This window comes from Scyliorhinus canicula, chromosome 18, assembly GCF_902713615.1.
Source record: "Scyliorhinus canicula chromosome 18, sScyCan1.1, whole genome shotgun sequence".
Taxonomy (NCBI): Eukaryota; Metazoa; Chordata; class Chondrichthyes; order Carcharhiniformes; family Scyliorhinidae; genus Scyliorhinus; species Scyliorhinus canicula.
This window is the reverse complement of record NC_052163.1, coordinates 96,575,827-96,589,689: the sequence shown is the minus strand read 5'-3', so window position 1 is coordinate 96,589,689 and position 13,863 is coordinate 96,575,827. Positions and strand designations below refer to the sequence as shown.

Sequence of the window (13,863 nt, the reverse complement as noted above, 5' to 3'; positions counted from 1 at the left end):
ATTTGATCTGGAACTTTTCTGATTCCCACCCATTGATTGAGACTGCGCTATATATGTTTGTGTAGAGCAGTTTGATCCAATTGCGAATTCCCTCCCCAAACCCCATTTTGGAGAGCACATCCATCATGTAGGTGTGCGATATTCTGTCAAAAGCCTTCTCCTGGTCAAGGCTGATGAGGCAGGTGTCCACCCTCCTGTCCTGCACGTAGGCGATCGTATCCCTGAGCAGCGCGAGGCTGTCAGAGATCTTCCTGCCGGGTACAGCCACAGGTTTGGCCGGGGTGGCATCACCGACTCCAGAGCAGACCTGACCCGATTGGCGATGACTTTGGCTAAGATTTTTGTACTCCACATTTTAACAGTGAAATGGGTCGCCAATTTCGAATTTCTTCCCTTTCCCCCTTCTGCTTGTAGATGAGGGTGATGATGCCTTTTCTCATGGATTCTGACATGCTGCCATCCGAGAAGCATACTCTCGTACACTTCCAGCAGGTCTGGGCCCATCCAGTCCACAGAGCCAAATACAACTCAGCCGGTAAGCTGTCGCTTCCGGGAGTTTACCTCGTCTCAAAGGACCTTGATCCGGCCTTTGGTCAGCTCGTCCAGAGATAATGGTTGTCCAGGTTTTCCCCCCTCATTGCGTCCAAGACCTCCGTGATAGACGACAGGAAGGTCTGGGCAACAGTGCTGTCTGTTGGCTTCAGATCATACAGTCTGGTTTTTTTTTTTGTTAGAGGAGAGGGTTAGGAAGGAAACAGTGATTGTTCGGTTTAACTGTCAGTTGGCAACAGCCTCCTCACAAACCACCTTCAAGTTACACTGACCACAATGCACGTATGCAAATTTCCCTAGAACAGCCAATCAACAGCTCCGCTCTACTGCCCTCTGCTAGATGCTTGCCTTCACTTGAACACCTAGGGTTTCTTGCACAAGTACACCTTCAAGTTACGCTGACCACAATGCTACTTATGCAAATTTCTCCAGAACAGCAATCAGCAGCTCCGCTCCTACTGCCCTCTGTGTGGGAGGGTAAGTACTGCTGACAGGGTGAAAGGTATTACAGTGTAAGAAGAGGAAGATTCGATGACAGTGGGAGCCTGGGGAGGGGCGAAACATGGGCTGGAGGCTGGCCCAAGAGGAACTATGGTTGATCGGCGGGGGTGGTGGTGGCCCCGACTTGGCTAGTCACGTGACACATCGAGGATTGAATAGGCCAGTCCAGAGGGCCCATGTGCTCGCACTCTTGCTGCGATTGAGGCGGATGGTGGCCATGCCTACAAAATACGCACCATTAGGAGGGGGACCAGATTAGGCTGAGGAAAGGATGGGTAGGGCAAGTGTTTCATTCGGGGTTTGATTTTAAAACGAAAGGGGTGGCAATTTTGGTCAATAAACGTGTGGTGGGGCAGCACGGTGGCGCAGTGGGTTAGCCCTGTTGCCTCACGACGCCGAGGCCCCAGGTTCGATCCCGGCTCTGGGTCACTGTCCGTGTGGAGTTTGCACATTCTCCCCGTGTTTGCATGGGTTTCACCCCCACAACCCAAAGATGTGCAGGGTAGGTGGATTGGCCATGCTAAATTGCCCCTTAATTGAAAAAAAAAATTAATTGGATATACTAAATTTAAAAAATAAATAAATAAACGTGTGGTGATCGAGGTGGGGAATATAGTGTTCGAACTCTGGGGGAGCGTACGTTATGGTAAGCGGGAAATTGCCGGTGGTGCGGGTTAACATCTATGCCTCGAACTGGGACAATGTGAATTTATGAGGCAGGTGCTGGGGAAGATTACGGGTCTGGCTTCTCATCGGCTGATTATGGGTGGATCTTTAATAAGGTCCTGGATCTGAGATGGAACCGTCGGTGGGAGCGGTGTCTGCGACAGCTGGGTGTCTGCGACAGCTAAGGAGCTTCAGGGTTCTATGTAGCACATGGGGGGGGGGGTGAATCTGTGGAGATTTGGGAGCCGAGGGCGAAAGAAATTTGTTTTACTCCCATGCACAAGATGTACTCCCGACTAGATTTTTTTGTGGTGCATAAGACATTATTGGCAGGGGTGGCGGATGTTGAATATTCGGCAATAGTGGTATCGGACCCAAGCCCTGCACTGGGTGATTTACGAATGAGCTGGGTTGCAACACCCGCAATGGAGGCTGGATGTGGGACTTTCCAGCTGATGAAGAGGTGTGTGAGTGGGTGAGGAAGGCCATCCGGGGGTTTGTGGAGATTAATGATAACGGAGGAAGTCTCAGCAGGTGGGGTATGGGAGGCACAGAAAGCGTGTGGTCAGGGCGGAGTTGACTTTGATTTGGGCACACAGGAGAAGGTGGAGGGATTGGCAACAGAAAGGCTAGTGGAGGAAATCCTGCAGGTAGACAGGAGATATGCAGAGGCCCCAGAGGAAAGGCTGTTAAAGTAATGCCAGAGGCTGCAAATGGAGTTTGGGCTGTTAACCACGGCAAGGCGGTTGGGCAGTTGTGAAGGGGGCAGTATGGTATACAAGTATGGGGAGAAAGTGAGCAGGATGTTAGCACACCAGTGAGGAGGCAGGAGGCGGTGAGACAAATTGGAAAATTGAAGGACACAGGAGGAACACGGTCTTGGATCCGGCGGGGGGAATGGGCTGTTTAGGGAGTTTTATAGCAAATTGTATAAGTCAGAAACCCCCAGGTGGGGAAGAGGAGATGAGGTGATTTCTGGGAGGGCTGGAGTTCCCAAAGGTTGATGAGGAGCTGGTGGAGTGCTTTGGGGGGGGGGGGGGGGGGGGGCAATTGGGCTTGTAGAAGTGGCGATGCAAGCAGGTAAGGCCCGGGGACCAGACCGGGTTTGTTAAGTGGTGGCACTTGGCGACCAACATTAGGAGGTTGCTTAATGTAATCATGATATCTCCAGAGGGGCACGGGGTTGAGGTGGTGGTGGCCATGGACACAGAAGAAGGCCTTTGATCGGGTGGAGTGGGAATACTTATCGGAGTTCCTGTGGCGGTTTGGGCAGGGATTTGTGGATTGGGTTCGATTGCTATACCAGGCACCGGTGGCGAGAGTGCGGACGAATTGGGTGAGATTGGACTACTTCAGGTTGTACCGGGGACGAGGCAGGGATGTCCACTTTCCCCAGTGTTGTTTGCCTTGGCTGTAGAGCCATTGGCATTGAGGGCTCGAAGGTCTGGAAGGGGAGGTGCAGTGGGGGTGGAACACTGCACAGATGATCTGCTGCTGTACATAATCAACACGCAGGGGAGGGAATTGGAGGGATTATGGGGATATTGGAGGAATTAGGCCGGTTTTCGGGATACAATTGAATATGGGTATGAGTGAAGTCTTTGCGATCCAGGCGAAGGGCAGGAGAAGAGATTGGGTGAGATGCCGTTCAAGTTGATGGGAGGGAGCTTTCGATATTTGGGTATCCAGATGGTGCGGGAATGGGAGCAGCTGCATAAATTAAATTTGGGTCGGTTGGTATATCAGATGAGGGGGGGACTTTTGGGGCGGACATGCTCCCATTGTCATTGGTGGGGCAGGTACAGACAGTTAAAATGACAGTCCTCCTGAGGTTTCTGTTTGTTTTCCAGAGCCTCCCTTTTTTTTAATCCCCAAGGCGTTCTTCAAACAGATGAATATAGAGATTTTGGTATTTGTTTCAAGGTGGGGTGGGGGCTCTCCCGAATTTTATTCATTACTACTGGAGGCGAATATAGTGATAGTCAGGTACTGGAGTGTGGAATAGTGGTTGGTCTGGGAGTGGATAGAGGCGGCATCATGTAAGGACGCGAGTTTGGGGGCACTTTTTCCACCCCATAAATTTAGAATACCCAATTATTTTTTTTCCCAATTAAGGGGCAATTTAGCGTGGCCAATCCATCTAACCTGCACATCTTTGTGTTGTGGGGGTGAAACCCACGCAGACACGGGGAGAATGTGAAAACTCCACACGGACAATGACCCAGGACCGGGATTCGAACCCGGGTCTTCAGCGCCGTAGGCAGCAGTATTAACCACTGTGCCACGTGCTGCCGTTTATGGGCCACCGGCTCAGTACTCCGCAAGCCCGGTAGTAGTGGCAGCCATGAGGGTTTGGGGACGCTGGAGGCAGCATTTGGGGTTGGGGGAGGGGGTCAGTGTGGGCACCGATATGTGATGACTACCCGTTCTCTCTTGGGGGGGCTGGATGGGGGGTTTCGCAGATGGCAACGAGCGGGGATCAAGAGATTTGGGAATCTATTTATTGAAGAGGGTTTCCCGAGCTTGGAGGAGCAGGAGGAGGAGTTTGAGTTGCCAGGGGGAATGGGTTCAGTTATCGCAGGTGAGGGGATTTTATGCGGAGGCAGGTTTAGAGCTTCCTGCACCATCTCCCCAGGGGCTACAGGTGGATAAGGTGGTGTTGAGAACAGGAGTGGGGGAAGGGAAGGTCTCTGGGATTTACAAGGTAGTCATTGAGTAATGTGGACTGGTTCTTCTGTGGCACCGGTATGATGGTGGTCTTCTTGAAGGAGGTGGGAACCTCTGAGCATACCTGCCAGTTGGTCCGCGCAGGATCTGAGTGCACAACCAGGGACTCCGTCAGGATCTGTTGCTTTCCGAGGGCTCACTTTCAAGAAGACTGATCTGACTTTGGAAGCTGTGACGGTAGTATGGGTGTGTCCGAGGCTGCTGGGGCAATTGACAACGGTTTGATGGTTTTGTGCTCGAAATGAGTATATAATACATTGAGTTCATCAGGGAAGGATACACTGCTGCCTGAGGTTCTACTCTGCTTTGCTTTGTAGCTCGTTGTGTTGTTTAAGCCTTGCCACAACCAACGTGAGTCCGTTAGTCTGTGACTCTAGCTTAGTCTGGTATTGTCTCTTGGCATCCATGATAGCGTTGCAGAGGTCGTACCTGGATTTTTTGTACAGGTCAGGGTTGCCAGTTTTGAATGCCTCTGACCTGGTCTTCAGTAGGGAGTGAATCTCCCGAATAAACCATGCTTTCCCGTTGGGGAACGTACATACTACCTTCTTTGGCAATCTTCTACACTTGCTGATGAAGTCTGTGACGGTGGTAGCATACTTGGTTAGATTGGCCACTGAGTTTTTCAATATGGACCAGTCCACTGATTCCAAGCAGACGTGGAAGAACTCTTCTGTTGCCTCAGCAACATTCTGTTGCCAATTACCTTATTCTTTGATGTACCATTTTTGTTAAGCTCTCGACTAATAACACCTTGCAGTTATCAATAATTTGTATGAGTTCTTAAAAGAAACAAGCAAAGTACCCACAAATCAGTCATTTACCTGGTTCCCTGTGATCTCACAGTTTATTTTTTCCGAATGCAGACAGTCCACAGACTGAGGCCCCACCATAATCAGCACCGGGTCACTCTCTGTCTCGCCCCTCATGCTCATTAAAGCGCCTTTATACAATACAAAATTACAAAAATGAGTAGACACAGTTATATACGTAAAAACCAAAAACATAAAATACCCCATAGCCCTTAGCAACTAACAGTGACCAATTCCTTGAAATAAACAATTAAAGGGTGTCATGTCTGCTAGAACCTCTTGATTGTTCCCCTCACTGTGTACCGACTTTCTCAAGGTATCGGAACTCCATCGCTCCTCTAGCCATACCGAGGCATTAGGTGGAGATGGAGACCTCCCAGCAGTACTTGCCTCCCGGGCAATCAGCGAGGCGAAGGCCAGGACTTGGCCCTTCCCCGTCTGCATCTCCGGCGATTCTGACACCCCCAAATATTGGCCACTAAAGGACTGGGCTCCAGCTCAATCTTCAGAATCACTGGACATGGTGCTAAAAAAGGAAAATCAAAAGCCATTGAGCTTGGGACAAGTCCAGAACATGTGCGCATGGGTAATCGGACCTCTTGAACAGTGCTCACTGTCCTCCACCCCCCTGCAAAGAAACAATTTGTTCTGGACTTGGTCAAATTTGCCCTAAAAACGACCTTAAGTTAGATCCAACCAAGCCTCATGCACGAGGGCGTGGAGTTCACCCCGCAAGGGCCTCACTCCACACTTCGTCATCCAATATGGGCCTTAACTCCTCCTCCCACCCTGCCTAAAACCCTCCACTGACATCGAATCTGACAAAACCCATCCATAAATACCGGAAGTGCTCCCCTACAACCCCGCAAGTGAAAGAACCCTCCACATTAGAAATGTTGGCAGCTTCAGGGGGAATGTTGGGAAAAATCCGTTTCGTAAAGTTGCTAACTTAAAGACATGTGAACAAGTCTAAAGCCAAGCGATCAAACCTTTCCTTCAATTATTCTAGACTGGCAGGCGTCACGGTGACACAGTGGTTAGCACTGCTGCTTTGCGGCGCTGAGGACCCGGATTCGATCCCGGACCTGGGTCACTCTGTGTGGAGTTTGCACACCCTTGGCCATCGGGCAGGAGGTACAAAAGTGAGAACACACACGAACAGACCTCAAACAGCTTATTCCCCGCTGTTACCAGACTCTTAAACGCCCTCTATGGGCTGACCTCATTAACACTACATCCCTATAATAATAATAGTAATCTTTTATTGTCACAAGTATGAAGTTACTGTGAAAAGCCCCTAGTCCCCACATTCCGGCGCCTGTTCGGGTAAGCTGGTACGGGAATTAAACCCGCACTGCTGGCCTTGTTCTTCATTACAAACCAGCTGTTTAGTCCACTGAGCTAAACCAGCCCTTATATCGGGTATGTTTCACTGATGCCGGTGTTATTTATTTACATTGTGTACCTGTGTTGTCCTATTATATATTTTCTTTTATCTTATTTTCTTTTCATGTACTTGATGATCTGTTGAGCTGCTCGCAGAAAAATACTTTTCTCTGTACCTCGGTACTCATGACAATAAACAAAATCTAAATTCAATCCAATGATTTTTGTAGGTTCCCATCTCTTTTTAACAGGAGACCTCTTGTTGGCTTGATTCACTCCACTTAATATTGTGGCAATTGAAAACTGATGTGTTGGTGATGATCCTACTTTTTAATTTAGTTTAGCTCCTAACCAAACCCTTGCCAGTCCAGGTGGTGTGGGGTGGGGGAGGGTAGTGTGGTGGGCCATAGATTCAGGATTACCACTAGAAGAGTGAAATGGGTTAGAAGAAATTGTGTTCAGAGAGTTACACGAGTACTCGATGCTTTACCCTGTGGTTATGGGTAAAGGCAATATAACATTATTTAAAATAGGACTGGATAAACATTTGAAAAGTAAGAATATAAAATGTGAGAAAAGGATTAGATTAAATAATTGTAGTTGTGCGAGGGATGAAACAGCCCCCCCCTGACTTGTAAATGTTATGATTCAAATTTACTGATGGATATTTTTGCTTTTAAAGATTAGTTTCCATAGTATATGTGGAAGAATTATTTATTCAATGTATGTGCATGTTACTTTCTATTTGTTTAATGACATGTTCTTTTACGAGATGGCTAGAGAACAACAAGTATATTTGTGTTAAAAATCCAAATACTTGCCAGAGGTGATCTTTACTCAACCCACTAGGACTTTGATCATGTACATGAGTAACTTGTCTGTTTGCCATTTTGAAGAACTATGTTGTGTTCTTTTTCAGCTCTATGAGCTAGACAATGATCCAAGAAGGAAAGAATTTTTGGATGACCTTTTCAGCTTCATGCAGAAGAGAGGTAAAAGTATTAATTTTCCCCTGTTTCTCTTTTCCTCTGGCTCTTACTGATAATAACGTGTCTTATATCTTCGTGTGAGGGCCCACCAAGTTAAGTACTAGCTGGCAGGTTATTGAACTGTAGTTTTATTTATTAATTCATGTGGGTGTTGCTGGTTGAATCAGCATTTATTGCTCACCCCTAATTGCCCTTGCTTGGCCATTTTGGAGGGCATTTAAGTGTCTGTCACATTGCTGTGGATCTGGAGTCACATGGAGGCCAGGCCAGGTAAGGATGGCAGATTTCCTTCCCTGAAGGGACATTAGTGAACGAGGTGGGTTTTATGACAATCTACAATGGGTGTATAGTCATCATTAGACTTCCCTTAATTCCAGGTTTTATTGAATTCAAATTTCGGCATCTGCCATGGTGGCATTTGAATCCGGGTCCCCCAGAGCATTACCCTGGGTCTCTGTATTACGTGTCCAGTGACAGCGCCACTATGCACCCCCCCCCCCCCCCCCCCCCCAGGTTGGGTGTGGGTAGTTACACAGATTGTGTACACAGGTGGAATTTCAACATGAAACTCTGCATCCAGGACAATGGTTAATTCTCGTTGTCTTTGATATTCTTATCGAAGCTCTGGCCAATTGTCGTTGTCACACCCAAATTGCTTGAACCAAGATGTCAGTTTTGAGCAGTTTTCTGATCAAAGTTAGCTGACATCTTGAAAGCTATTGAAATCTGAAATATTCAACTTAAAATCTACATTATATACTGCATAAAATGCTTCATTGCGTACGCTTCAATGATAAATCCAAATTATAATATTTTTGTCAACTTTTTTCTTTGAAAACATAGGGCGCAATTCTCCCATCGGGACACCAGGTCCCGACGCCTTAGTGAAACCGGAGTGTTTCGCTCCGGTGTTGGAGGCCGCTCCAGCCCCCTATTCTCCCACCTGGGGGGTGCTAGGAGTGGCGCCGCGTCAATTACGCGCGCCGGGCCTTGGCGGTGCGTAAATTACGTGGCCGGCGCTGTGTAAATGACGTCACCCGCGCATGCGTAGGTGGGCCGGCGCCAACCCGCGCATGCATGGTTGCCGTCCTTCCCGCGGCCGCCCCGCAAGAAGATGTCGGATGGATCTTGCGGGGCGGCGGAGGAAAGGAGGTCCTCCTTCGGAGACGCCGGCCCGCCAATCAGTGGGCACCGATCATGGGCCAGATCCCTTTTTGAGGCCTCCCCGGTGCAAGAACCCCCCTCCCACAGCCCCCCCCCCCCCCCCCCCCCACGTGTTCCCGCGCTGTTCCCGCCGGCAGGAATCTGTCGTGTTGGGCAGGCCGCTCGGTCCATTCGGGCCGGAGAATCGCCGCCCGCCCGTTACAAACGGCGAGCAGTGATTCTCCCAGTGGCCAGCCGTGAATCTCGCAGCGCCGGTTTGTTGGGGGGTGGGAGAATCGTGTGCCGGCGTGGCGGGACTCGCTCGGCGCCCCGGCGATTCTCCCACCTGGCGTTGGGGGTGGGTGGGGGAAGGCAAATTCTGTCCATGGTATTTGAGGTGACTTTGACTGGTTACATTGATTGCATTAGACCAATGATTGCATTAGACCAATTTTTTGAAAAACAAGCCCATACTTTATTCTCATCAGGCTGGTTATAAAAATGTCAAAAGCCATCCTTTATAAAATAATCTTGTTCTGACAGTCTGTTCCTTTCAAGACTCAGCAACTTGGGAAGAGCTTTTCATGTGTTAATTTGGATTTAGAGAGCCCCAGCATCCGTTTGCTAATTCCTGGCAGTCATGCTATTTAATCTGTTTGAGTATTCCTGGTAATCGATTTCCTTATACTCAGTTTTTACTTGGGTGTCTATATGTATACTTGTACAAAGCCTGAACACCAACAAAATTCACAGACGTGAAAATCTTGGAATTCAAATTAAAAGAATAACATAGAAGTTGTATTTAAAGAAAAAGGTCATACCAACCAAGCCTGGCAAATATTAAAAGATAAAAACCCACAATTGCAAATTTCTGGTTGTAAACGCATAGCAAATGTAATCTTTCTACTGTTTTTAATGTTACCCAATGCTCCATGCTTCCAGTTTCAGACTTGACCTAGCACCATTTACCACCCTGTACTCTTGAGATTAGAAACCTTTCTGTTTTTGTTACAGAAATGTCTCCAATTGAAATTCCACATCAAAATTTAATTGATATTCAGATTTTGTAGCAGTCGTGAATTCGTAGTATTTGATGCAGCCTTTATAACATTCTGATATGTGACGCAATTCGTTTTGACAGTAATTAATGTTGTTTAGAACTTCCTTGTTAGCGTCTTATGATTTTATTTTGTAAAATATTTAATCTCTCTCTCCTCCGTTTCACATTGCCATTTGTACAGTCGACAGCAATTAGAAAATCCGGTTAAGTCTTTAATTGTTAATCCCAAATGAACATTGGGATCTGCTCAATTTATCGAAACTAGCATATCTAAAGTTGAAGAACTTTAATTCAGCCTGCAAATTAATTGAATCTCTAGCACTAGGGGTCCTTCATTGGTCATATAATTGAATTTCCCTGATGTGTGAATAGAATCAAACCATAGTGATGTTGGTGTCCATGGCAATTACCTTTTGGACTTTATGTTTCCCCACATTTTTAGTCTTTAAGGCATTGATTAGAAACTAGAACCCCCCCCCCCCCCCCCCCGGTGGGGGGAGGGATTGTTTTTTTTTAATCTGAAATTTACAGGTAAATCAGTGGAAATTTGTAGCAATAAAGATAATTTCTGATGGGAAGCCACACCTGGAAATTCCCTTCAAGTCGCACAATCTCCTTTCTTTTTAAAAATAAATGTACAGTGCCCAATTCTTTTATTTTTCCAATTAAGGGGTAATTTAGCATGGCCCATTGACCTACCAACACATCTTTGGGTTGTTGGGGTGAGACTCACACAGACACAGAGAATGTGCAAACTCCACATGGAAATGGCCCGGGCCCTCGGTGCCATGAAGCATCGATGCTAACCAATATGCATCATGCTGCTCCTAAGTCGCACACATATGTTGACTTGGAAGTATTTTTCCATTCCTTCAATGTTATTGGTTTAAAACCCCTGGACCTCACATCATTAACAACACTAGGTGAACTATGCCAAATGAAGTGCTATGGTTCAAGAAATGGCATTAGGAATTGGAAACATGCTTGCCTTGCCAGCGCGTTTTAAAAAGGCATTGAAAGTTGGGCAGCAAATTCGTTTTATATTTAAATTTAGAATACCAAATTTTTTCCCCTCCAATATGGGGTAATTTAGCATGGCTAATTCACCTACCCTGCACATCTTTTGGGTTATGAGGATGAGGACCTACCACAAACACTGGGAGAATGTGTAAACTCCACACGGACCTTGACCCAGGGCGGGATCTAACCCGGGTCCGCAACGCTGGAGGCAGCAGCGCTAACACGCTGCATCACTGTGCCGCCCAGCAAATTAGTTTTAATGGGAGTGAAAAAGAAACTGAAAATGTAATTCACTTATTATTACATTTGAGAAATAGGGCAAAATACGTACTATAGTAATCCAATCCGTCGTGAATGGTATTACGCATTCAGATTGTGACATACCTGATGTATCTAATTAGGATGGGCACAGTTTAATAATTAAAATAACTACCTTGATAATTAGGAAGATAACATTGTGGATGCTATACTTTTTATTGCATTGAACTTTATTCGATTTGCCTCTTGTTTTTAGGTACTCCAGTCAATCGTATTCCCATAATGGCTAAGCAGGTTCTGGACCCTCTATATGCTGTATGCGGTGGTCACTGAGAAAGGGGGCCTTGTGGAGGTCATTAATAAGAAGCTTTGGAGGGAAATTACCAAAGGACTGAATCTACCCACCTCTATCACAAGTGGCCTTTTACACTCAGAACTCAGTGAGTAAAAATGGAGGAGTTTAAATGGTGACATTTGCTGGGCAACTTAGTGCAGTTTTAAAACTTGGGAAAATAATTGGATTATAAATAGAAATGTCATATTATTTCATCACAGTTCTCAACATAATCTTTGCTGTCATAGCCAGCTCTTCAGTGGCAATGACAGTCTTCCACCCCTTTCTGGATAAGATGTTTTACCCCTTGGGTGGATATAAAAGTTCCATTACATTATTGAAGAAGAGCAGGGCGAGCGTCTTCTTGTGTGCTGGCCAATATCTCTCAGCAATTATTGTTCACACAGATTACCCTGGGTATTTATTAATCTCATTGCGTTTTGTGGGACCTTTCTGTGCACAAATTGACTGCAGCATTTCTCTATATTAGAAAAGTGACTATACTTTTTTTAAAAAGCAACTTAATTTGCTGTGAATTACTTGGGATTGTCTTCTCTGCATTGTGAAAGGCATTATATAAATGCAAGTTTGTCCATTTTGTTATAAATTAGTATTTTTTAAATAATGAAACAACAAAATATTGGGTTAAAAGTATTAATGTTTTTCTACTCATTGATGCTCTGTTTCACATTCTTCTTGAAGAATACTATTATGATGAACCTGGGGCAGCAGGGTAGCATGGTGGTTAGCATAAATGCTTCACAGCTCCAGGGTCCCAGGTTCGATTCCCGGCTGGGTCACTGTCTGTGTGGAGTCTGCACGTCCTCCCCCTGTGTGCGTGGGTTTCCTCCGGGTGCTCCGGTTTCCTCCCACAGTCCAAAGATGTGCGGGTTAGGTGGATTGGCCATGCTAAATTGCCCGTAGTGTACTAATAAAAGTAAGGTTAAGGGGGGGGTTGTTCGGTTACGGGTATAGGGTGCATACGTGGGTTTGAGTAGGGTGATCATGGCTCGGCACAACATTGAGGGCCGAAGGGCCTGTTCTGTGCTGTACTGTTCTATGTTCTATGTTCTAGAATGGGAGAAATATTTTTGTTCCTCCTAGTTATGTTTATGATGCCCAAATAGGTGCTGTTTGTAAGTTCCATACAGTCGAAAGCCAATTCATCTTGAATATACTGGTGCAAGAGCTGATATGGAACTGTTGGACTCTGGGATACCACACTTACTTGGTTGTTTTTCCATGACCCCAGAGATCACATTTCTACTGCATTTGAGGACATCTCTATGGATTTCCTCAGTCAAAATGACATGCACAGGGGATGTGTTATAGTTGATGGTTGCATTGATAAAAATGAACTTGATAATCCAGTATAATTGGGATATTGGGCATTTTGTGCTTTCTTATGTGCCACCCTCACTACAATATTAAGTCCTTTATTGAGAGCCCTTTCCTTCACTTAACCAGGCATGCCAAATATCCCTCATTCGGAGTAACATGACATTTTAAAAAGTAAATAAACTGTAAAGCTGGTTACTTTCACTTGGCTTTATTCTCATGATGATCAGTTTAATAATATCTTTCCAGCACACACATACAATGGATGAAAATTTAAAAATATGTAAAACTTTTCCCTAAGTTGCACGTGAGAATTTTGGTTCAATTTACTGTAAATTGTTTTAACGTCAGCTACTTTATGAAAATAGGCCTAGCTCCATATGTTTGTAATTGGTATAACTGTTGCTGATTGTTACTCCAAAGATTTATCTGATGTTGACAACTGTACCCATATTGATAACTATCCTGGAATTATGAATGTAATGTTCAGATACAACATAACCTGTGCCTACATTTTTGCAGATATATGAAATACCTCTACCCATATGAATGTGAGAAGAGAGGTCTGAGCTCTCCTAATGAACTGCAGGTTGCTATTGATAGCAATCGACGAGAGGGTCGCAGACATGGCTTTGGATCAACTCTTTATAGCTACTCTCCCAGTGGAACGTCTTCAGTGCTATCTTCTCCCAAATTGCAAGTGCCTACACTAAGTCTAGCAACAACTAATGGCAGCCCTATAAGCCAACTGGTAAAAATAAAGAAAGGTATTTGATTACATTTTATGTATGTTTTTTTGCTATATTTATCTAGTTCTAAATACAGCGGTCAATATGGTCGCCTTCCTTAATCCTAATTATGTTTGCTCTAGAGTCGCCAGGTATCTTTCAATACCGCCACAAGGTTCAAACCCGAATACTGATCAAAGAACCAATGCACCAGTTAGTTAGTTCAAAGTCAATACTATTTATTTACACACACAGTAATATCTACTCATGCACAAAATACCACAAACTAAACTATCTCTTAACGCTAACGCCTAGACTTAACTTCGGGTGCCCACTCAGTCAGAGGAAC

The 13,863-nt window shown here is 45.7% G+C and overlaps 1 protein-coding gene across 1 annotated transcript in view; it reads left to right on the top strand.

Moving 5' to 3' along the window:
* arid3a (AT rich interactive domain 3A (BRIGHT-like)) overlaps positions 1 to 13,863 on the top strand; it is a 112,801-nt gene that overhangs the window by 39,856 nt on the left and 59,082 nt on the right. Inside the window, 5 exon segments of the mRNA XM_038777261.1 lie at positions 7,564 to 7,636; positions 11,371 to 11,417; positions 11,419 to 11,533; positions 11,536 to 11,554; positions 13,309 to 13,553. Of these exon segments, the coding sequence (XP_038633189.1) occupies positions 7,564 to 7,636; positions 11,371 to 11,417; positions 11,419 to 11,533; positions 11,536 to 11,554; positions 13,309 to 13,553 (499 nt within the window).